Source organism: Lepisosteus platostomus, chromosome 4 (genome assembly GCF_059453375.1).
Source record: "Lepisosteus platostomus isolate fLepPlt1 chromosome 4, fLepPlt1.hap1, whole genome shotgun sequence".
NCBI lineage: Eukaryota > Metazoa > Chordata > Actinopteri > Semionotiformes > Lepisosteidae > Lepisosteus > Lepisosteus platostomus.
In genome coordinates, this window is record NC_142614.1 from 43582755 (window position 1) to 43609359 (window position 26605).

The 26605-nt window shown below is 34.6% G+C and overlaps 1 protein-coding gene across 3 annotated transcripts in view; it reads left to right on the forward strand.

The window, feature by feature from the left end:
- Positions 1–26605, forward strand: part of arid3c (AT rich interactive domain 3C (BRIGHT-like)) — a 180377-nt gene that overhangs the window by 144080 nt on the left and 9692 nt on the right. For all 3 annotated transcript variants that reach the window (XM_088629540.1, XM_088629541.1, XM_088629539.1), the window contains 2 exons: positions 22578–22761; positions 23854–24092. In XM_088629540.1, the coding sequence (XP_088485666.1) occupies positions 22578–22761; positions 23854–24092 (423 nt within the window). The remainder of the gene's footprint in view (positions 1–22577; positions 22762–23853; positions 24093–26605) is intronic.

Consider the following 26605-nt stretch of genomic DNA (forward strand, 5'->3'; position numbering starts at 1 on the left):
GCAGCATTTTGTAATGAGGCCTCTTCTGATCAGCAGCAATTGGAAAGCTTGTCAAGACTGAGGGGAAAGGGAATGGAGCAAAGAACATACAAATCTGCTTCAGTCTGCTAAAGGTCTAAAACTGGGCTGGAAATTCAGATTTGAGCAGGACAGTATCTCAGAGCACTTGGCTTAACAAGCTGAGGTTGAATGTCCTTGAGTGGCCTTGAAACCCAATAGAAAATCTGTTGCAAGAATTTGCTGCCCTTCAACAATCCCCAACCAGCAAGAGAAAAGATCATCTTGCTGATAATGAGAATAGAGGAAAATAATAATATAGTAGGAAACTACAAGACAGATGAGAAAAATAACAGAAGGATAAAAACAGAATAGGACATTGTAGCATGTAGCAGCCAGTCCAAAGTACAATTCATTAATGACACCGGGGTTAACTCCCCTACTCTTTTGAAAAGTGCCACAGGATCTGCAGTGAGTAAGCAGCCAGGACCTTAGTTTAACATCCCATCGAATAGTTGGCATCTCCTGCAGTAGTGTCCCCGGTTCATATACATGGTCATTGCATTAGACCAGAGATAGAAGCCCATCCCCGTCTCCATCCCAGAACTGACCGTTCTGACGTAACATAACCAGTATGACATTAGAACAGTACAGAGAGTTCGAATGTAGTGTTTGATGCATTAGATGCAAAGGCTCACAAACAAATTAGATTCCAGTTAAGTAATTAGGATATGAACGTATAAAAAGGGACTTAAAAAATGACATAAAGACACAGCCTGAGGTATAATAATAGTGTATACCGTAGCGGTATATTACATTTAACATACGGAATGAGTTCAGATATTTTCAGGTTAAGAAAACGTGATAGTTTTAACCTAAAACTCTCAGCTGTACAGTCCCCTAAAACAATCCAGTTTTATTCAAAGAAACAATAATATATTGAATTGTTCAGAAAGTATCATTTACTTTCTAATACACAATAGTTTAATACTTATTTTAGTCATAATTTATGGAGCTGTTCCATACTGCATTGAGGCTGCCATGTATTGAGAAGTGGCCAATGAAGTCATCCAGCTGTTTTAGTAGCATCACGGTTCTGTTTTTCCGCTCGTTTGAGGACATGTGGGTGTGAAAGAGTGACAAGTTGGTGTGAAAACAAGTTAGCACTTTTTGCTCTGTTTTTGCTCCTGGCAAAGATAAGGTCCTCTTTGTGCCATGATTGTTGCTAACTCTGAACATTTAAAAAAAAATGGTTTCTGGAAAGATTAATGATTCATTGCAAAAGTGTTGCTTTCTCATCAAAACCTCAATGAAGTGTGGGTGTGATTGTGTATTTCTATTGCAGATATAACTGTTGAGCTTTACTCCAGATATTGTTTTCTTTAATTATTTGCAATTCAGCATGTTTTGAACAAAAGAACTGGATGGGTAGTGGTACCCCTGCTATCTGCAGTGTCACAAAAGTGCACAAGCCTCTATTCTGTTAGAATTCCAATTACATTCCTTAAAGAGCTAGGAATAAATTTACTACTTGCAGTCATTTAAAAGTGTCTGTTAGTAAAACTATTAATAGATGTATTACATATTTGTTCACTTCTTGTGTGCCTGCTGTAGTCTTTGATGTATATAAATGAAAGCTCAATAGTTTTAGCAAATAAAATTGCATAATTTAATTTTATTAAAACCCCAAAATGAATTCCTTAAGAAATCTGCTTTCTTAATGAAAGTTCCAGAACTGGTAACCCTATATTAGATATGGTTGCACTAACCGTGAGTCATTTGAAAGAAAAATAACAATACTTATTTATTTTCAGTTTTGTTTGGACTCTTGTTTGTTTGTTTGTTGGTTTGTTTGTTTGTTTGTTTGTTTGTTTGTTTGTTTGTTTGTTTGTTTAATTTACAGTATATTTTCTCAATGGTACTGTATGTCAGTATGATTCAGACATTTCCAATTAGATTATAAACCACTAAATCCTATGCACTTTATGCAATAAATAGAAACAAGCAATTATAAATAAAAAGTGTAAAATATATTTGTAGAGTAAAAGTTATTTTTTCATTTGTTTTACATTCACATGGAAATTGTAAAGATTGCAGAAAGACTGTGAAATGTCCATATGTCATTTAGTTACTGCTGTAAGAGTGCCTGACCTTTTCACAGTGGGTCACATTTAGGTAGGCTAAATTCTGCTATAAGCTGACAGATGAAAGGTCAGTTCTCTAAAGACAAGTTCATTTATCAAGAATACCACCCAAGATTTTATTTATATCTAAGAACGATACAAGATACAGTCAAATTCACTGCCAAAATTTGCCTATAACTACACACTTTAAAAAAATCAATTTTAGCTTTTCAGAAAGGTTTATATTTTGTATGTTTCAAAAGTGTAGCATTCCACACTTTCCTTCTAGAAATACCACTGTTATTTGTAAATTGTTGAAACAGTTTCTCTTTGTCTTTTTCCTTCATGTTGCCTGGTAACTTTAGGAATCAGATCTTTCAGAAATTAAATAATTAGAGAAGAAAAAGTCTTCTTAAAGATATTTAAGTTAAAAGCGTGAGAGGTTTTAATAAAGCTATCAGTTGGTACAACATGAATAATTGCTATATTATAAATCTGTATTTTCTTGGCTTCCAGATTGCATGTTATCCTTGAAATCTGATGTTTAATAAGACAGGTCTAATTCACTTAAATTTACTAATCAAGTGGGTTTTTAATTTTATTCTTTATAGAAAACTCTTCAAATAAACAAATGTCCTGGTTTAAAAATGTGAGACTTTAATCCAAATGTGCAAAAGTGTTGGTATCATTGAGCTATTAAATATACAGTATATACTGTGTAAGAAAAGCATTTTGAAGGTTCAAAGGCTTATATCACAAGGTGAACATAAGCAAACAAGAGAAGGCCATTCAGTTCATCCAGCGGATTTGGTTTTTAGTATCTAATTGATCCATGGACCTCATTCAGCTGTTTAAGAGAATAAATTCCAAGATACTGCCAATTTTGGTACATCCAGGAGTTTCTTTTTTCAGTTGTGCCTCACGTCCCAATTCAGTTCGAAGCCATTAAAACATTCCACAAATACTTATCTACTGCAGAAAGACCATTATGTGAAGCACATTAATTAGAGGCCTTTTCTGGTGTCTGGATTTATGAACACACTATTCAATACAAAATAAACCTTGGCCAGAGGTTAATATTTTTCTAATTAACTGAAAAACTCTAACCTTGTCCTATTTAACGTGGAAGTGCAAAATGTTAACACTTCTGTTTTGTAGTGTCCAGTTTAATTGTGAGTTAACAGCTCTAAGAAACAGTTTTTGCATTGCCATAATGGAGAAAGAAGTGATAATTGATTAAAGGCAGAAATCTGATGACTTTGTGCATATAGTAGCTGTAAAGGAAGTTATATATGTAAAACACAGACACATATATCACTTAAATTCTACTGATTCAACGCCACATTTTTGAGTGATCAGTCCTCCTAACATTGAGCTGAAAGCTAGACTTGCAGTGTTCGTCTATTTTTAATAACATCAACAAAATAAAGTCTGAGAGAAAAGATGACAGCAGCTATGGATAGGGGATTTTCCTTGCCTACTGTGATTAAAACACAATACAAATTGCTTTGAATGAAACTGCCCCGTTTTTCTCTGATCTTATTGTTGTCAGGTTTTTACACTGGACTCTTCAGAGCATTTTTGTTCCACGCAGCATTTTCCCACTGAACATTACTGCTGCAGTTTACCATTGTGACATGATGATAAATAATATCAACAAGTAATATTTGTCACTAACTTATGCCATATGTCCAAACGTAAGTGGTGTGTGTCATTTCTGGCAGAACATGACCAGTTGTCCTCCGATCGGTGGCACACAATTGGCTGACCTTCCTGGAGTAGGGCTGAAATTATTCAGCCAGGGCTTTCTCCATTCTGCAGCAAACAACAACTCATGTTACTTGTCTCTCCTGTAACCAAGGACCTGCAGACCTGCAGAGACAACAGTGAGAAATGCACCACTCCTCCAATTTTGTGTCATGCACTGTGGACCCTACCATTTGTGCAATATTAGATAGTTGCTCATGTTCAAAGAGCATGTCTTATTCTATCTAGTTTAGTGTTCAGGGGTTGTAGCTGTTAAGTCATTGTACATTCCAAATTGTGTGTGTGTTGGGGGGGGGGGGTTAAATTGAAAATAATTGTGATTTTCAATTGAAGGCAAAAAAGTACTATCTGCATTTTTTCGTTCCATAGTTCATCCCTGTATGCCCTGCATTTGAAATTTAAGCATGCCAATCTTTAAATGCAATCGATCTTCCAAATAGTAAAGATACCAAACTGGGCCTGTAACTCTTACTACTATCTGACTTAGCACACCTTATTAGCTTTATTGCAGATCCTATTCCCTTTGTTTACTGACCTGATAGAATTTTGTGTGTATATATATATCATATGTAATATGTAATACATTCTTTAGAATATACAATTTTCACTTTCTTATGTAATTTTAAAACTGTAAGAATTCTGGGTTCTCTTCAGAAGAATTCTGAATTTATTTCTCATATGTATAATTTATTTATACATATATCATATTCAGTATCATATTTGTGTATCAAGTGAAAGAAATTGTCAGGCATGGTTCTTGTTCACATATTTTATATTTTACTATTCTTAATAAAACCAAAATAAAAATAATAGTCAATAGGTGTTTGATAAGTATCTCCGCCTAACGATCGTGCATTGGGAAAAAACAAAAATTAAATTGAAAAAAATAAATGCTCGCTATTCAATAATTTTGATTTGCCTGACCTAAACACTTGCATAGTATAGACTGTGAAAGGCCAGACATACTAGAAAATGAACAACTATAGGTTAATTCTATGCTGAAAAGAGAAGAAAAGAAACAGGGTGTTTTGGCTGTGGAGCCTTCTTCTAGAAAATGGTCTTTTTAAAACTAACAATCTAATGCAAATTGTGCATTTGGGTTTTGTCTTATTTTTATCTTTCTTTTGCTAAAGTATCTACAGTATGTTGTTTTCTTTTAAAGCTGATTGAAATTTGTTCCTCCAAGATCACCAAAAAATTGACATAGGTAAACTAACAAGGGAGATAAAGGGGATTAGTCTTTTTTTTTGTGGTTTATTAGGGGACTATTTCCCAAGCGTCGTTTAGCTGATAATTCCTGAGTGAAATTTTAATCAAGGTTCCAAATCAGAAAGTAGAAAAGAACTTTCTTGTTAGTGACAACCAATGCTTCTAAATCCAAGTTAATGACAGTAGCCAAAGCTAGCCTGTGTGACCTGAGTCAATAACCTGATAATGTAATCCAGAAGGCAAAAGATAACGAAAGACTAGAAGCTCCTAGCAAAACCCCAGCCTTCAAGAGCCTTCGAGAGGAATACACTGGTTGTTTTATTGTCTCCAGAAGAAACAGCTGATGTTCCCACAGGATGGAATGACACCTTTCTGGAAGAGCTGTTCGACAGTGTCTCTTGTGGCACCCTTTACTGCTGCACAATGCTTTGCCATCTCAGCAGTTTAGACCGCTAGGAACTTTGGATGTGTGTGACTACAGACATACTTCGCATTTCAGTCCAGATAAGAGGTGGCTTGCTAAGAAAGACACAGGGTACTTTAAAGCATTTTTATACCACCCCCTTCCTCTTAAACATGTTTTAACCTGTTCAGTATTAATGAAAACAGAGAAGGACCCACAGAAGACTTCTAGAAGATTCCCTGCCTCATTTTGATGACCTACCTGCTTGCATTTTCTGACTGATTCACTATAGTCTGATTAACTACAGTGTTAATGTCACCAAAGGCCGACATTGCTTATTCTCAATAGACAATGACAGCACATGTGTAGTATTTCAGCATGAATTAACTGAATGCTTTATAATAGTTAATTCATAGTAGATACTGTATAATCTCATGTAAATAATCAGCTCATTGATTTGTGCAAATGCACTGTCAAACTCTGTAGTTCAGATTGTCTCAAGGGTGTTTTCACAATATTACCGACTGGTACCGGAAACAACATAGAAAGTGAAGGAAAAGGCAGATAGCTGTGCTGTTAACACAATATTAATGATTTGTGTTTTAATTGATATCTGGTATGTTAATGCATCACTAAAAGAGGACTCCATGAGAAATATGAATGGTGGATGCTGCACATTGGTGGTGGTTGATGGGAGTCCCCATTACCTGTAAAGCGCTTTGAGTGGAGTGTCCAGAAAACCCTATATAAGTGTAAGCAATTATTATTATTATTATTATTATTATTATTATTATTATTATTATTAAATATCCATAGAATTATAGGTAAATTGCCATTTGCCAAGATTAAATTGAAAAGTTCCAAAGTTGTTGTAGGGCTATTACGGCATCAATATTGAAATTCGTGGGGGGGAGTTTTGATTTTTTAAGGCAGTGTTGTCTGAGATTGTAGGTCCTACACAAATTTAGCTAAACTGTACCTAAACTTAAAATGTAGTCCTGACTGAGTATTTCAAAAGAAATTAAATTAATCAACAAAATGCCGTCCATAGGCCTGCAGTTCACACTTCTCTGTTCATTACAATTTTTAAAAGCATATGAAATAGTTAAAGATAATATGTCCAATGATGACAAGACAGGCCCAGTGTCCACTAAACATTAATCAGATAAAAATCTGTAAAGCCAACTGGAGGTGACAGACCATTGTAGTGCAAGTTTCAGATGGTGTCAATGGTAAACCTCAGTCCCTTGTGGTTTGTGTTATACATAACAAGCTGCACAGAAGCCTAATTATGGGTACTTCAAAGTAAAGCAGTAATCAGAACAAAGGATGGTCTTGGTGGTGAAGAGGCTTAAAACTGTTGTTTTAAATTTGTATGTGTTTGCAAATCATACCTTGTGTGAACAAGATATGTCCACTGTATGAAGCAGGTTCTCATTATTTGGAATATCATATGCACAGTACATTCTCTTCAAATCTCCTTCACATTCTGCTGTTTGAAAATGTGATCAGTGTCTATAAAGAACATTAAAATTTAAAAATATTAATGAAATTTACAACAGTTTATGATTTCAAGTGTAAAATATAACTGATTATATAACATAAATGTATGTTCACTGCTGAATTCTTTTTTTCCTTTTTTGTTTTTAGTTTAGTTTTGCCCACATATTACATTCATAAAACGTGACATCCAAGATATTCTTTGGTGAGATAAATCATATACATTTTGCTTCTCTAAATGGCTGAGGAAATGAATTAGTAAACAAATGGCCTTTTCACAGCAGCTACTGCTGTACCTAACAAACAGTTTGCTATTCTTGAACAATATCTGCACCAAGAAGCAATATATTAACCGATATCACTGCAGGGAACCCATTCAGAGTAAGTGTTTTAATTAAAACATCCTCTCACTCTGGAAAAAATCTCATGTGGTTTTCCTGTAGGTCACAGAAAATGTTACCTGTACCACATACGGTATATGGAGTGACCTTTAGATCAGTTCTTCAGTCTTGTTGAAATAACCATCTACATAGATTTCTAAATATTTCAGTCAAGTATAATGTAAAGTGAAGACTTCTGTGACGGCTTTTAATTAGAATGTCACTTTTACTTTTGCTTTTATTGAAGACTGTATTTAAACAAGAGCCTTTTATGAATTAGGTTACAGTTAAGAATTGGGTTACAGTTAATTGTGATCTCATCCACTTTCTTTCAGCTGTAAAAGGAAAAAAGAAAGTTTCAGGGCTTGCATATTGATTTTTAATACCTTCACTTAAGGTAAAGGTAAAACTTTCAACCAAAACTGACAGTCAAATGACTGCTTGACCACCCTTAGTTGGTTTTAAATAGCTCAGTGCCATTTTTTCTACTCTTCACCCCCAGAGGCCGGATTGTTTTACATGTGTGTTTCCCATGAATATGAAAGTTGGGTTTATTAAAATTTCTCAAACTTTATCTTGTGTCAAGCATTTATCAAAATCAATTCCTTGTGGAGGTTTCCAGCTGAGGGCAGCTTGAAAGTGAATTTGTGCCTTCCAACTCTGAAGTCCCAGCAGGCTGAGCCCCTGTCAAGAGGTCACTGACCTTTACTGTGTCCTTTGGCCCCCTAGATCATTAATCATAAGCTGCCAAATGGCAATCATTTGTCACAGGGACCTTTGAGTATTGAGTTGGTAGTATCTCTTTTCAAATAAAAGAGCCTGTCAGTTTCACAAGCTTCAACAGCTAAAACTAGAAAGGCCTCATGTATTTACATTGGTTTTATTGCTGGGTGGCTGAAAGAGGATGCCCTGAATGTAGGCTTAACCTTTTCCTTGCTGAACATAGAAATGAAATGAAATGGCAGAATTTACTCGTCACCTTTTTCATTATTTTTGGCTTTAAATACATCTGACTTTTTAGGTGTGTGCATTAGATACATTTTTGTTTTCAGTTAACAATTAATTTTAATGTAGAATATAGGTTTTGTTAAGAATGTCTTTTTAAAGAACCAGTAAGACTTTGCTGAGGGAACTGATGGACATAATATCAACAGATCTCATAATAATCCAATTTCAATTTCAATCATCCTGTACATTTAATGAAGTCATCATGATAAGATTTTATGTATCACTGCATTAACTCTAGCATTAATAATACATTAATTTTCATTTTCTATTATAAATCTTAATATATTATTATACTTCATAGACTTTTTACAAAACATATCACCACGTACTTTTTAAATTAAGTGAATTACACCTTCCTTCCTCAGTACTTGTTTAAAATATTCTACTGAGTCTGTTCAGACATTTTCCAGGCCATCTTCTAAAGCAGTGGAACAGCATGTTTCTCGATCTTTTATGCTCTTGTATAGCATATTGAGCCCACATGAGGTAAAAAACTGAGATATAAGTAATATTGTGGTATATGTTTTACTTTATCATCAGGTCACTTGATTGTCTTGTTTGTTACACAGTAAATATAGTTTTAATGTTGCAAATTAAGAAAGAGCCTTATTTCTTAAAACCACATTACTAAGAACAGAAATATTTATGCCGAGCAATACACATGATTTTACCCAAAAGCTACTTTCTTCTGTAGTTCTGTTGGAATATTTGAAAGTCAATACCATGTAAAAATACAAAAAATAAAATGCAAATCTGCAAAACAGCTATTTACATATAATAATTCTGTTTTATGTTTATATGTTTTTGATTATATATTATATGTGTAAGTCAGCTTTAAATGTCTGACCTACTCTGTAATGTCAGTTTTTTGAGTAGTGTATATTAGTAGTATAATATTAGTAGTGTATTTATTATTTGAGTGGCAGAGAGCAAAAAGCAGTAGGAGCTCTGCTTATAGTTCAAACACTGCTGCTGAATGAATATTTTTAATAGAAAAAACCTTTACTTATATTCTGCACCTTATTAAAGCATAGCAGGATCCTTTCATTTGCTAGTCTGACATGTTAAATGGGGTAAGTGTTTGTAGAAATGTCATTGGTCTTGTTAACAAAGTATTTGCACTATAAAGAGTAAGAATAGATGATCACAAACACATTGAAACTAATTATAGCACTGGGAAAAAAGTCTGTTTTCATTACTTAGGTGTCTTGCTGCTATAGCAAAGTGATTTGAAATATATTTTTGCAATTATGGTGATTTTCTTCAGTTCTTAAAAGGTGGAATCTTTAAACGAGATAATACAGTACATAATACTCACGTAACATCTTACACATATTTGTTTGCCCTCTAAGTTGATCCCTGCATGTATTTCATTTCAAAAATTACTTTTATAGAAGGCAATGCCTGTGACATATCAGTAACGTCAAAGAAACAAAAATCAATTAGTGAGTTCTGTCTTTTTCCTGTAAAGAAATGATGGATTAGACAGAAAGTTAACTGAATTAAATGTAAGGCAGAGATAGTGTATGGGATTTGTTAAGGGAATAATAGCCACCCTTAGTTTTCTGATCTTATATATCAAATAGGACAATAAAACTGCTAGTGTCCATTGTGTATTCTTAAATATCCCATTTGATTAATTGTTTCCTTGGGGCTGTTAGTATAAATTGATTACAGCCCCAGTCTGCATCAGCACTTTCCTCTGAATAAGTCAACTTTTGTTTCTTTATAATTACCTGGGTTACTTGCACACAAAAAAGCTATTTGAGAACAGCTTTAAAGTTTTAAACTGACTTAACGGGCAAAACATGAAATATGTCTGCAAGGATGTCTTTATAGAAAGATTTACTTTCTACAAAGTTCTTCCAGCTTTAGTTTGTTGGTTATTTAATTGCATTTTTCATTTTACTGTGAATAGATTTGCTTATTTTTTGCATTTTTTTCCACATTTTTTTTCTAAATACTTAATACATTTAATCTCGCTGGGTTTAGACAGGTTTTCCAATTACATTTTTTTAGACATTTCTGTATAATGTAACACAGAATAATAATCTAATAACTTTACTGTTGTGTTCAGGATCAAGTTTTCCGATGACATAACCTGGCTACATCTTATTAAGTAAGAAAATCCCATTACTTTTGGTAGAATTTGTAATACAAAAAGTAAATCTTTAGAGAAGGAAAGAAATTATGTTGTAACATTAAACTAAATTGTTTTAGTCTGTAGAATCTACTCTTGATGAGTGTCAGGGGTAAAGCAAACAGATGCTCCTGATGTGTGATATTATCAGGAACAAAGTAGCCATTGTTAAATTAAAAATTATGAGTATTGGCCTCCAATTATATTTAATGAGCATATCTTGTTTGTGTCTGTGACATTTTATATTTTTATTCTTTCTGGAAACTAGGTAATGCTGTCATCTTAAATATTAAACACATAGTTTATGCAGAACATTAGTACAAGTCTAGTGTAAGGTTTGCCAAGTACCCCATATGAATAGTAGTAGGAGAGTTCTTCAGCTCAAGATCACCAGTTTAAGCCCACACTGGATCATTTGTGGTCACGTGCTACCAGGACAGTGTGGGATAAATTCACGAGGAGATTTTGGGACCTACAGTACGTGCCTGTTACACTGTTTTAACTTTTGAATCTCTGATATAGGGTATATAGGGAAATGCAAATGATGTGTAATCCTCTAACTGTCATTTCTGACAATCATTAAGATGTTGTGGGAACCTATTTTTTTTATTTCAGAATATTTCAAATATCCAAAGAGGAGGTACAAAATTGGTTGAGCTCCACCAGGGTGGGGTACAGATTAGTCAGCCAAGGTTTTCAACAGATAGCGATTCCCTTGACTTGCCAGGTTCTTGCAGGATGTTAATGAGAGATAAACTGCTATTCCAGTTGGCACTAATTGTCCTGTCAGGCACTGTGAAGCCTGCAATGTGTAAAGTGACAAATGGTTCTTCAGCTGGGCATGCCCATTATCTGATTAATATTAATAAACTTTATTTTATAAAGCACCTTTTATGGTATAGTTCATAATCTCAAGGAATCCTGTCTGTTGACTTATCTAACCAACTTGTAGTTTGGTGTTTTGGTCTATAGGCAACTGCAGTGGCAGTTTCAGGTTGAATAGCAATTAATTGCTTAATCTGTTTTCTTTCAATTACTGTGAAGCATCTTTCATTATTTACCTGAATAGCTGTTAGAGATTGTCATGTATATTTTATTATGTTCTTTAAAAATACTAAACACATCCACATACAAGTGCTCTGAACTGGCCAACGTGTGGCCTTGAATGCTTGAATGATGAATGCTATCATCTTTTTAATGTGATTTAGCTTCCAAAGCATCTTTCTCATCCTTGGTCGGAGAAGTGAATGTTATTTGTTCAAAATGTCCATTGACAGTCCTAACAGTCTTCCCGGTAATTAGCAACATTCGACAGGGATTATGATTTATATACAGGTAACTGCCAAAATAAAGGAAACACATGAGTTAAGTGAGGGATACAAAGTATATTGAAAGCAGGTGCTTTCCTTAAAGCAGGTGTAGTTCCTGAGTTAATTAACCAGTTAACATCCCATCACGATTAGGGTTATGTAAAAATATGCTGGGCAGGCCAGTTGCCCATTATTTTGGCTAGAGGAGGAGATTTCAGTGCCTTTAAGAGAAGGGTGATTGTTGAGGCAGATTTGGCAGGAGCTTCAGTGATGAAGGCTGCTCAAGTTTCACACAGGACAGTGGTTATGGTGAAGCTGGCATGGAAGTCTGAGGGAAAGACAGAATCTCCTGGGGACAAAAATGCATAAGCCTAGACTGTGATGCCTGTGCATTGGTTGGAAATGCAAGGCAAAACAGGCAGGCATCTCTACATCAGTTTATTGCAAATGCCAATCTATGGCATAAGCAGGCCTTCACCAGTTCTGTCAAGAGCAGAGAGGAGTACTGTATTCGGGGAGCAGTACATCAACCTCTTATTACACCTAAAAATGTACTGTGAGTGACATGGTGCAGAGAACACAAGCAATGGTCTACAGTGCATATGGTCAGATGATTCATTTTTCACTCTGCTCTAAATAAGAAGACAAGTATATAAGTGGCACACACCAAAAGAAACCTATAGGCTTGAGTGTCTGTTTCCCACGGTGAAGCGTTCTAGTGGCTCTGTTGTGGGGTGGGGTGCATTTTCCTGGCATAGTTTAGGTCAACTCAACCCCTTAGAGGGCAAGGTACCGTATACGTCTATAAATACAAAGCCATTCTGAGTGATCACATTCATCCTATGGTAAAGCATTTCTATCCTGATAGGAGTGGAATCTTAAAGGATGACAATACCCCCATCTAGACCATGCATGGTCACCGAATGGTTTAATGAAAACAATGTAAATTGTATGCCATGGCCGACCTAGTCACCTGATCTCAACCCAATAGAACAAGTATGGCAGATTCTGGAGTGGTGCCTAAGACAGTATTTTCCACCATTAACACTGAATGATAGAATTTCTCATGGAAGAAAGGTGTTGCATCCCTCCAGTAGAGTTTCAGACACTTGTAGTTGGTGTTTTCCTTTATTTTGGCACTTAAATGTGTGTCACAACTGTTGTGTTAACTGTATGTTACACTGTATGTGTAGTGACACAAGATCATCATATCAGACTCAGCTAACGCCTACATTTAGGCTGATAACTCTAAGCTGTGGATGAAGATTCAAGTCTAGTCAGATTCAAGTGGTGTTGTACGTAGTTCCTTTTAAATAAACAGCAGTTTGGCTTCAAAACTTGTGTGTAGGGTGTGTCTTTGATCGGTGCCCCAAGTAAAATTGGGAGTTAAATTGGTAAAAATTGAGGAAAATGTAAGCTGCAATTCTGAAAGTGATACTTAGGCATTATTTAAAGAAAAGGCTGGGTGAGATCCGTAAACCAATAAGATACTAAAATCCTAATGAAAAAAATGGGCTGCTGAAAGGCATCCACTCATTTGGAATATTTATTCAGCAACACATTACAAATACAGATTTATACTATAGAGTTTACTTTACTATATATTATAGAATATACATTCTGGTATAAATTTGGTTTGAAAATGATTATTTGAGATGAGCATTAGTGTTGCTTTTTAGTATGTTCATGAATTGTTAATTTGTCTGTGAAAAGCAGAAAGAAGGTAACATTAACACATCAGTATGAATACATATAATGGAAAAGAATGTTTCATATTGGATTTTACAATTGTGCGTTTTACCCAGAATTAAACCATATCCAAGACAGAAGATACATGATTTCGACAACTGCTGGAATTTTACTAGAGTTTTGCATCAGCAATTGCTCATTGTCATAATGATACATGGCCCATTAGAATGTTTCTGCTGACAAAAAGTTGTACCGTCTTTTATTCTGTATATCTCTTTCAGGGGATCTGAGAGACAAATGCATCACACAGGCTATTGAAAACACATAAATCTCTTTTTTAAGGGACTCGGCCTGGTTTAGATTCAACCAAACAAAGGCTTTCAGGGTCTGTCTTTTATTTATGTGCCCGATACCTGTTTGGTTAGCCTTTTGTGCAGGCTGATAAATAACTGTTTTAAAGATTATCCACACAGAGTTTTCATCATTATGAGAATCATTACTGAAGCTGTTTCTGCTATTTTTTTCCAAGCATCTTTATCTTCACTGAACGCACATAAAATTACAAAGAATCCAATTAAACTGTTTGCTTTGCAAATTGCTACAATAAATTTCGAAACTACAGTATAGTTTACGCCTTCTGACAACATAATGTGTGTCTTCACATTTATTTACATCTTGACAGCCCAGCCTGTGTTAATTAAAATTTTCATCCTTTGTGAAATTTTAACCTCTAGCAGTGTTGCTGAAAAACATTGCTGGAAAAATGTAATTGCATAGCAGTCTCATAAAATGTTTATTGTTAAAGATTTTTTAAACTAAATTAAAATACACTATTTCCACAGTCCTTTTTCAGTATACAAGGTAGTTTTAAATTCATTTTGACGTATTATTATTTTTGCTGTACTTTTACTTTGTAAAAAAAAACTTAGACACTGAAGATTAGCATATTGTGTTTTATGGACATTACCAACAATGTCAGACAGCAACAGAATGCATAGCATGCACTTCTGAGTTCGTGTTACAACGTATACAGACTACAATATTTGGTAGCTTTACGCAATTGAAAGGATTAATGTCATTTCTGAATGTCTTCTGCAATTAAACCATAGTTTTAATACAGTATGTGGTCCACTTCACTGATCATAATAAGTGAAGCACTCAAGCAAACTTCTAGATAAGTCCAGTAACTACAGCTTAGACTACAAAGACATTTTATTCACAGCCTACCACTACAAGCAATGGGCACAAGACAGGATACACCCTAGACAGGACACCAGTCCATCGCAGGGCACACACACAGACACACTCACACAAGTTTTCCCAGACACTACTTAACCTACTCGTATATCTTAGAATTGTGTAAAGAAATTGTAGAACCCAGAGGAAACCCACACAAACATGGGTAGAACATACTAACGCTATGCAGGTAGCTCCCCATTGAACCAGGGCCCCAGTACTGCAAGGCAGCAATGCTAACCACTGATCCACATTGCCACACATTGCTAGTACATTATTATATTAGTTCAAGTAGGTAGCTGCGTCAGCATGTGTAGGTTGCAAAGGAACAAGTAAAGGTTTATTCCATGCTGAAAAGAGAAGAAATGAGACACAACGTTTTGGCTGTGGAGCCTTTTCCAGGTTTGAAGAACCCAAAGAAGGCTCCACATCCAAAATGTTGTGTCTCCTTTCTTCTCTTTTCAGCATGGAATAAATCTTTACTTGTTCCATTATTAATATGCTAAACAGTCATTGCTTGTCATGCAAGACATCTGAAAGCACTGCCCTACTTCATGATCTGTATAAGCACAGGTAGAGATGCTATTGTAAAGGTTGTAAAAATGTAGGGAAGGAAGTCTCACATGAGTGTAGAGATTAGTTTTAATTAATGAACATTAGTCCTATTGACAGCTGCAAGGCAGCCTTACGTTTCAGCCATTGCTTTAAGATCCAGAGGGAGGCTCATGAAGCTGGTACCACTGACAATAGAAGTGGTAAAGGAAGACAACTGAAACAGTATATTATATTAATTACATTACAAACTGATTATGTTAAGTTCCTCAGAGTAAGTTCTTTGCATGCTAGTGCAAGTGTTAAAGTTTCTTGAACAACAGTAAGATACACATAATACTTTTAGTTTTTTGGGCAGAGGAAACAAAATATAAAGAATGATGAACCATAATACTGTGCATCCATGTTTTCATTGTCTCCATAATTATTTCCAGTACTGTTCATGATTTGGGAACTGTCTTTAATCTGCTACCAATTTTCTTTCTGCTTTAGATGAGCCCAATCTTTCAGTTTCATGGTCTTTTTTATAAATATTCAACTAATGTATGTGACAATGGTGTGTTCTTATGGTTTCACATAAAAAGTGATTTCTGCCATCACTCTCTTTTATCTTATTATTTTCATCTGCTGTTTACTTTTCGTATCCTGTATATATCTAGCTCGCATTGCTTTTTATATTTCAAAGTAAAAAGGTCCTGTCATTTTGGCTATCCTTTTAAAAAGAAAAGACTTCAATTCTTCAATCTTCAATTCCATACATACAGTACACCCTTATTTTATTGCCCCCAGTATTGACTATGGAGAAATTTCTAGGTGTCCACCCTAAATCTTGACCTCTGTTCTAGACAATATAAATCCATTTAGGAAAAATATTTTCATTCGGTTCTTACTGTTACAGATGTCTTTGTTCTATAAGGCCTCTATCCATCTTGTTAATATAATTAAAGTCAGCTCAGCACTCATTTATCTTAAATTGTTAAACAATCAGAATGCTGTTAGCTTCTTATAACCAAAATAAGAGCTGCCATCTGAGGAAGAAAAATGATGTAAATCTAATTTTTAGGTAGAAAGTCAGAATGAACTTTCTAGAAAAAAAGCCTAGCATATGTTGTTACTATGGACTAAATAATGAATGAAGATAAATGACCAACCTCAGTAATTATTTGCTTCCATAATGGATACTAAAATCTGTATGATTTTAGTATCAATAGAGCCTTCGTCGATAAAATTAGAAAATTTTGTTTCGTTTTCCAAAACAAAAACAAAAGTATTAGCAAGATTACTAACCCCTAAAAAAATCTCCTTTTAAAAGTATTGTGTGAACAGAACCCATTTGAATAACTTGTTTCTATTTAATTCTTATCTGTTGATGTTTGTACATTTACATTAGAGACCTTTACTGGCTTAATAGAGCATGTCTGTCCAACTGAAGGCTCAGTGTTTTTGTATTAGTAAGGTGTGATTTTGTTGGTCCAGAGTATTGTTGATCACAGCTTTTTTACCTGTTATAAACATATCTTAAAAGCCATCACATCCTATTAATTCAGATAAAGTGTGTTTATAAAAACTGGTATTGCATATATTTTTTAATACTTCTACTTCTACAGTGTCTTCCAAATTAGTTCTTGATATTGTCTTGAAATTGTCGTTGTGATACTTTAAATATTTTCCCTTTATTCACCATTATTTGCCTTCTCCAGACATTTATCTCTGGTTTCTCTGTTTTAATAGTACCTTTGCTTGTTTAGTGATGCCTTTCAGGCCAGTATATTCAAGCGTAGGGAGATACAACACCACTAGCTAAGGAGAAGAAGACATTTAAAACAAACACTTCCGTAGTCAGATCAGATTGTGTTTAATAAATTGAGGACAGCTTGTGTTACATGTAGTGTCCTGGAGCATGATCCATTGCAACAGAGCATGTTTACTCTTTTATAAATGCATTACTTATTAATAAAGATTGGTTTGAGAGGATTTTAAGGGTAAAGTGTCCTTTTAAAATATTAAAAAACTATTGTCTATAGATATAGATATAGCACTTATATAGATTAGATTGGCAGATATATCAGTTGAATATTAAAATGTTTGAGCGTTTCGAGATACTGCTCTATAGGTTGACAATATCACAAACACATTCCTATGGATGGAAAATGTAACATGTTTTAGGATTTGAACTTTACAGCCATGGTGAAGAATATAGCGCCAGAATTTAACAGTATATAGAAGAATTCAGGAATAGGTATGAAGTGTATACAAAGATGTCAGAGAAAGCCTCGCTTTGGAGTAAACTGTACAATGATACGTTGCTCTTAAGGATGGTTCAGTGCCACAGTCAACGAGAAGCTTATTGAAACCTTTACAGTTAAACAAGTCCTCACATGGCAACACATAGGTCCTAGTTAAAAAATAACAAATGAAATATTAGTTTAACTGCATATGGTATCTTATTAACTCTTGTTATCTATTCATAATTGACACTATATAGAGACATCATTTTGATGTCATGATTCCATCATGTTTTTCTTCAGATATTTAAACATATGTATACATATTCTTCAGACATATTTTTAATCTTTCCTAGGAAAGACACAAATGACATGTTTATGCCAGAACTTTTTTTTTCTTTAAATAACATTATTCTAGTAGTTTAAAATAAGTAAATTGCAATTTTAGAAATCAACTTTTTCTGTTAAGCTAACCAATTATTTTAGCTTAAAAAAATCGATAAATTATTTCTCACACTGTTCTATTAATCACAGCCAATTAAGGAATCAATTGGTAATTGTAATATTTTCCAACTATTTCAATAAATCTAACCTTGCAGGTCCGTTCAGCATTCAAAAGAGAAGCTTCTTTACATCAGTGCCACAGGTACATAGACGGTTTATAAGAACTTTCAAAGAAAAGGCATTGCGATGTTTTAGCTGTCTGATCATGTTAAATAAAGCCAGTTTTGTCCTCAAAGCCAGTGCATATCAGTCTCCATTTTTAATAGCATATTTTTTTTCAGATGCCAAAGTGGCAAAATGAACTGGTAATTACAAGGCTTAATTGCTGTGTTTTTACAGTCCAGACTATACGTCTGTTCCCATTTTTTCACTGGATAGTACACATGGCTGTTGTTTGCAGTATATTTCCAGGGCTATTGATTGCTATTATTGTAAATCCAATGGGCACAATAGAACTCTATCAGCAAAATGCAGGTTAATTATCTCAGGGTCAGTCATTCTTGTATCCACACAAAAGATCTCAACCCTCACGCATTATATAGGACTTAATAGCTAACCTCAAATCAGGAAAAGAAATAATTTCTGTATTATTTTGTGCTAATTAATGTCTTCAAAAACATCTAAAATGTTTTGTGTGAAGATTCTATTTTAAAAAAAAGATTTTTTTTTGTTGTTTTCAAAATGAATGTATTTCATGGATCTGTTCTGTGTGTCCTGTTTAAGTGCATTCTGTTGTTGAAAGGGATTTGAATTTTTTCATGTATTGCTTCAAATGAATGTGCTTTAAAACAATGCAAAGTTCAAGTTCATCCATCCATTTTCTTTCTAACTGCTTTGTCCAGTACAGTTGTGAAGGAGCTGGAGCCTGTCCCAGCAAGCAATGAGCGCTAGGCAAGATACACCCTGGGCAGGACACCAGTCCATCACAGGGCACACACAAACATGCACTCCAGGGCCAATTTTCAGTTAACCTACTGTACCACTATGTCTTTGGACTGTGAAAAGGAACTGGAGCACCCAGAGAAACCCACACAAACACAAAGAGAACTTACAAACTCCATACAGATGGCACCCCATGTCCAGAACTGGACCCAGCACCCAGCGCTGTCAGGCAGCAACCCTAAGCACTGTGTCACCAAACTGCCCAATACAGGTTCAGTTCGCAATAAATGTCTTATTTCTGTGCTTTTAAAGTAAAACTGAGGCTTCTCATTAGGTTTTGTAGGTTGGGAATGGGAATGGAGGTTCATAATTCAGAAGAAGATAAAATCCCTATCTTCTGAGAAGCAAAAAATACACATACTGTACAGGTATGCACGTATTGCATTCAATCAATTAGTTCGATGAGACTTCAATTAGATAATTAAGCTCAGATGGAATGAGAACCAGCAGGTGTGTTGGCCTGCAGGACCAAGATAAGGAGCCCCTCTTATAGGGTATAATACCTACTGTATGAACTTAAATAGAAATGGACACTGAGAAGACTCTAAATAGACTTTGAGAACACTCTAATGTCTTGACTGTCCTAAACAAAATCCCATCATCTTCTTTACAAAGATATGTGTAATGGCATTCAAACATATCTTCTCTTCTTCTTAAAATAAAACATGCAAATAATGCCACCTTTATCACTGCCTACCTCAGGATTAGGAGATTTGCAAAAAAGCAAACAAATTGAATGGAAAAAAAAAGTCTATGACATACCTTTAGAGTCAGTCAATACTCTGTTACTGGACACTTTCAAGCTAATTACAAAAACTGTAAAGCTTTAAATAACCTTGCACGTTTGTTTTTTCTAATGGAAAATTGAAGCATTTCTTCAATGCTGTGGGTTTTGAATATTGATTATTAGTCATTGCTAGTATACTTTAGCACATGTTTTTTCAAGTACTTTGTGTGGAAATTACAGGGTTTTAAAAAATTAAAGCTATTGCTTCAGTCTTGAGAAAAGTCAAATAACAGGCTTAACTACGTGTATATGGCTATATCATGCAATTTAAATGCCCAAAGTCAACACTATTAACACGTCTGAGAAATTAAAACTATTATTTATCTGATATGAATTGTCTCCTCTATTATTTAACTAATATTGGAAATAAGGGTTCTTTTTTACAATATTTGCAATAAGCTAAGCTGTCTTAAGATATCAAATGATACTGCAGACAGTAGAAGCAATAAGAAATACAGTTTTTTCAATTTACTTTCTAGTATTCTCATGTGGAAACTTTAAAACTACTAAACCAATGGTAACAGTTTTTATGCAAATTTAAAGTTCCACAAGAATCAAAACCGCTCTTAGGATTGACAGTTCTCAAATGCTGTATTTCCTTAAGGTTGTTTCTGTTATTGCTGAGATTTTCCTACTATTTTCCTTTGCCTGTGAACCGTGAGATCCTTCATGTTTAATTTTCTACTTGAGAAAAACTCTACACAGAAATATTACCCTCAGCCTAAATTTGTTATTGGCCACAGCAATGATTTCCAATGGGATGTACCCAGGAGAACCTTTTTGGTCAATGTGTATTACTTAAGCAGACAGCTTTTCTAGAACTCCGTTAGAAGCACATATTGTATCACTGTCCAGAGATACACATTTGGGGCTTCTTAAAGTAAGCAGTCTGGTTGTTGCTTAGGGTAAAGGGGAAAGCTGTGCATGTTTTAAGGGTGTCCTTGGATGTAGTCTTTCTGTTATGACTGACTGCTTGTGAGTGTTTATGGAGGCCTTCACAATACAAAAACTTTTTTGTACAAAAATACAAAAACTGACTTGTATACCAAGGGTCTCAAAGCCATTGAGCACCATTGCTTTCAGTAAATAATATAATAATAATTGCTTACATTTATATAGAGCTTTTCTGGACACTCCACTCAAAATGCTTTACAGGTAATAGGGACTCCCCTCCACCACCACCAATGTGCAGCATCCACCTGGATGATGCAACGGCAGCCATAGTGCTGGAGGCCATGATTGGTAAGGGCCAATGGGAAATTTGGCCAGGACACCAGGGTTACTTCTCTTTTCATCCTGGGATTTTTAATGACCACAGAGAGTCATTACCCCAGTTTTACATCTCATCCGAAGGACAGCGCCTGTTTACAGTATAGTGTCCCCATCACTATACTTGGGCATTTGGACCCACATGAACCACATGGTGAGTGCCCCCTGCTGGCCCCACTAACACCTCTTCCAGCCGCAACCTTAGTTTTTCCCAGGAGGTCTCCCATCCAGGTACTGACCACACTCACACCTGCTTAGCTTCAGTGGGTTACCAGTTGTGAGTTGCAGGGTGATATCCACCCAATTATGATTTTTAACAGCCTCATTGTGAATGAATCAAGATCTAACAGTAATGTAGCACATTTTCAAGAGAAAAAACAAACTCGATACAGTATCACCAGGAAATAAAGGACTTCCCAGTTTTTTTTTTGTTTTGGGGTGTGTTCTTATCTATTTTAACAAAAGAAAATACATGCCACATATTACCACATAAACTGAGATGTGAAATTTAGATGTGATATAACTTTTTGAAGTCACTTTAAAGTCCATCATCTAAAGTATTATTTGCGATTTCCAAATATGTGCTTTGGTGCTTTAAAAATAGACGTTTGTTGTGATGAAGTAATCTCTCTAATTTTTGGCAAAAAGAATACATTTTAATGTGAATTTTTAAGAGAGTTTTTTAGATATTTTTAATAGGAATTACTAAGGAAAATTAAAATATTGAATTTGACATTTAAAAATAATCTAAATTGTCTTTAGGGTACTTAGAACTTTTTGATATTGTACATGAGAGAAAAGTCTTTCACAAAATTCCGTTTCATTGTGGATATTAATTAATATTAATATAATTAATTGTTTTTTCTGCCATAAGGGATAATTTATAGGTAGTAAACATGGGGAAAATAAATATGGGGTAAATTAAAACTGATAATTTTACACAACGTACTGACACCAGCTTTCCCTTACAGAAATATTTTCTGAATTTTTTTCAATGAAGTCTTTTTCCATAGCAGCTAAAACATAAACCTACAGGTCAATGATATTGTTTGAAGCACGCTAAACCAAAAGATTCACACATATTTTTATTTATAAATTTGAATTAGAACATATTAGAATTACACAAATTTATACAAATATAATATGTGTTATATACAGTAGGTCTTAGAATTATATCATTTGAATAATGTGAACATATTTAATTTTGTAAACATCTCCAAATTTGTATGTAGAATATTCATAGGAAAAGATTCTAAAAATTTCACTCTTGATTTTTTTGTACTCCAAAGTGTATTCTGATGAAGCACTGCAATCCAGTCAGTGGAATAAAAAGGCATGCCTCTACTCCTTGGCTGTCAAATAATGGTTAATAGAGAAATTAGATAGGTTTAAAAGTGACATTTTCTGTTAACGAAAGAGCAGCGCTATTAGACATTTTACTTAGTCCAGATTAATTGGCCTTATAACCAGCCGAGAGGCCTGTCGATGTGCTGAAGTTAATGGAATTGATTGTGGATATTGTGTTTGTTTCTGCAGGGACTCCAGTGAATCGGATTCCTATCATGGCCAAGCAGGTGTTAGATCTCTACACTCTCTACAAGCTTGTCACAGAAAAAGGCGGCTTAGTGGAGGTCATCAATAAGAAGATATGGCGTGAGATCACCAAAGGTCTAAACCTTCCTACCTCTATCACTAGTGCAGCTTTTACTCTCAGAACACAGTAAGTATGCAATGCAATTAGAACGCATCAGAAACTTTGAACAAAGAGTGAACAAGGAGTATCATGAATTCCAAATTATTGCACAGTTTGAGGCCATGGGTGTTTTTACTGAATATACCTATTGGAGGACTTTATAGTGTTTTCCACTATATTCCAATATATACATGAGGGAAGATTTCGTAGTGCTTTCCCTTCATTCAAAAGCTATAGTCCCTTGAAGCAAAACCATACAGAAATGTATTTTGGTTCTTTCCAGTTAAGTTAAATTCCTAGTTTCTTTAATGTGTATACATTTTCTGATAAATTGGCGGCTAAAATAAGCATTTCAAATAAAGTATAGTATATATATATACGTTTTATATATATGAGTATATAAAGTACAAGTTTAGTATATGGTATATAGTCTGTCCTTCATTCTCATCATTTCCTAAATAAATTCAGTATCACACCATAAGCAATACACTAAGAAATCATTCCAGCATTTATAATGGTAGTATTTAGTTTCATTTTCACCTTAAAGTGGATCTAAAATGATACATTTTTGCTTTATGTAACAAAAGTGAGAAATTAAAATTGTATTTTTTTCTTACATTTTCTTAAATCCTGAAGTGATATTAATATTGAAAATGAAATTAACAATTTTTCAAAGTAGTCTATGAAACTATGAAACTCTATGAAATATCTATGAAACTACTGTAAATAAAATATTAATTTTCTTTTCACTCTTGCTACCATTCTGGTAAAGCACGATTCATGATGATCTGGACTAAATGACTAAGCTTCCCAATATCATGTACTGTATAAATTATGTAATTATGGTGGCAGAAGTTGGCGTGCAAAGTTGTAACCGCAGTAAAAAAGAAGAAACAGACTTGTTTGCACAAGTTTCACCAAGGTCTGTTATTTAAAGATATTACTTCATCCTGAAAGAGGCTGATGCCTTTATACACCACTCAGAAATGCATAAACATGTTTCTGTTTTAACCATATTCACCTGGTTGAAAAACATTTGCCGATTACTAAATCAGGACAATGTGGTAGGGCACTGTATACAAGAGAAGTGCATCTAAACTTAGTTTTTATTATTTACAGGTATATGAAGTACCTTTATCCCTATGAATGTGAAAAGCGGGGTCTCAGCTCCCCAGGTGAGCTTCAGGCAGCTATAGACAGTAACCGAAGAGAAGGTCGCCGACAGAGCTACGGGTCAGCCTTGTTCAGCTACTCTCCTGTGGGGACACCTAATGTCCTCTCCTCACCAAAGATCCAGATGCCTCCAATCGCAATGCCTACTCCCAACGGTGGCCACATCACTACTGCCATAAAGAAAGGTATGGATTGCCTCCAGTTCTGCATCTGCCTTAAAACACTAGAACCTCTACTAAACCAATAAAAGGTTACAAACAAGAGTAGGCCATTTGGCTCGGTTTTGTGTATATTTTTTTGTATCTAGAGTTTGATGATATAGTACATAAACTAGTGGTTAAGGCTTTTTTCTCTTCACTCATAGAAAGACAATGTCACAACACCACCAAGGGTGTTTTGTATTGGTGATGTTTGGCTTCTCCACACAATTGAGTCAAAATTAATTTGAGGGAGTATCCAGCAAATCATTATCTTATTATTCATTTCTCTCATTTCTGAGGTGTGTGCTGCCACCTGGATGTAAGAGCTCACAGGCCTCTTTAGTCCTGATACATGTATTTTAAACCTGAACAGGAATCCACATTTCAACCCAGGCAATGCATCAATATATGTTCGTTGTCTCCTGAATTTCTTCAGAACTTGATTTTTTAAACTAATCACTTATCCCTAACTTTCACAAAAATATTTTTGTGAACTCTATCATGTCAGATTTCTTTTTTATTGTTAAGATAATATTAATACTAATTACCTATTGGTGTTTATGATAAACTTCCCATTGTGTGTAATATGCTTACTATGAATACTATAGTAGCAAACAAATGTAAATGTAAAATACCAAAAAATACCTAGAGGTGATCAAAATCAAAATATGTTTTGTAACAAGTTTAAACTGTTGATAAAAATTTACCTCTGAAAGTTAAATTTGTTTAAAATCTTATTTTACATTTTTGTTCTGCTAATAACTGATGCTTGCTTGAGTTTTATTCTAGTGATTTGTCTGTAAATATCTGTTGACTTTCCAAATTCAAAAAAATAGTCTCAAAATTTAGTTCCTCTAAGCTCACTGAGCTCATTTTTTGTTTCAATGTCTTTACATCTTGTGTTACAATGGGAGATTAAAGACAGAGTCCTATAGTAGAGTGTATACTATATTATGGTCATCACCTCTGAAAGGAAACATCTTGCAGGACTTCCTCATACACTCATTGGGTATTTCCGTGTTACACTGGGAGGAACGAAGCAGAAATAGCCAGGAATACCTCTAGATTCCTTTAAAAAAGCAGGTTGTACTGAAGATGAATGATTGGTCTGATTTCAGCAAAGGTGGTTCCCTCACAGGCCTCATGGTTAGGCTTCAAATTGTATTTCACTGTATTTACTCTGTATTATGTACAGATAACTGTATTATTATTTTATATAGTTATTTTCAAAATACTATTAGTCTGTAAAATGAAAGCACTTGGTATATTTTAAATATACACAAAACTGTGCTGAATGGCCTCCTCCCATTTGTAACATTTCTCACCTGTTTAGTAGGGTTTAATATCGCCCTCCTCCCAGGGTGTAGCATGACAAACAGTCCCTGGTTGGAATCAGAGTTTATCCACTGTGGAATAGGAGTACATGATAAATTGCACTTTATTACAGTTGACTAGGATTGAGTCGGAATGTGCTCAATTTACCACACTCACTTCACTAACTTCTGTCGATAGATAGCACAAAGAGAACTAAGCTTATCATGAAGAACTGTACCTGTCCTCCAATGGACAGAGAGTCCCAGAAAAACATTGCCAAAATGAAAGATGACCTCACAAAATACCGTGTTCGCTGCACAGGGTTGTTCAAAAAATTCTGACCCCTGTATGGAAGAAAACACAACAGCTAGTATGAGCATTGTAAATATTCTAAATTGTTCCTTACTGGCCTTTCTGCTAGTTCAAGAGATCCAAAGGAATGGTAGGATCATAATTTGAGATAAAATAGGATCAATGAAATATCATCATCATGTATAGCCATTAGTTTGCTATATACAGATATTTGGGGCCATCAGTTCAATATGTTCTTTGGTATATATTCCTAAGGCTACTTCAAAGTGACATTCCTCAGAGCATTTTCAATATCAAAGTAACCCTTATTGGCATGCTGAATTCAAAGCACGTTAACCTGTGATCCTTGTTTGAAGTTTATCAAAAGCCAATTCCATCTCCTGCTCTTATCTTACCCTCATTAAGATTTAAATAATTATAAATAATATTAGGTCATTGACTTTATATTTGAATTAATTCTGGTGATGGCACCATTGTGAAAAATATACGGTAACATTTCATTTATGTTTTACCAAAAGAAAACTGAAGTGTAGCTGTATTTGTCCCAGGTTGATAGCTTGATATTAAGGATCTTGTAAGTTAGTAGAAAATGAGCAAAGGAGCTGCTGTTCATAAAGTACTTCCCATTTATGAAAACTCTAGATAACGATAGTATTATTTGAATCTGATCTTCCAGAGAACATGTTAATGGTGCAATAATTTAAGATACTGCTACATTCCAAAAAGCTGGGATTTCCAAAATTAGTTTTTTATCCTGGTATTTTTTAAATGTACAGTTTTTATGCACAGGCAAACATGACTGACATATGAGCAAATCAACAGGTGTGGCTTCTATATATAAGTTATATATGTTACTATAGAAGCTACCCTAA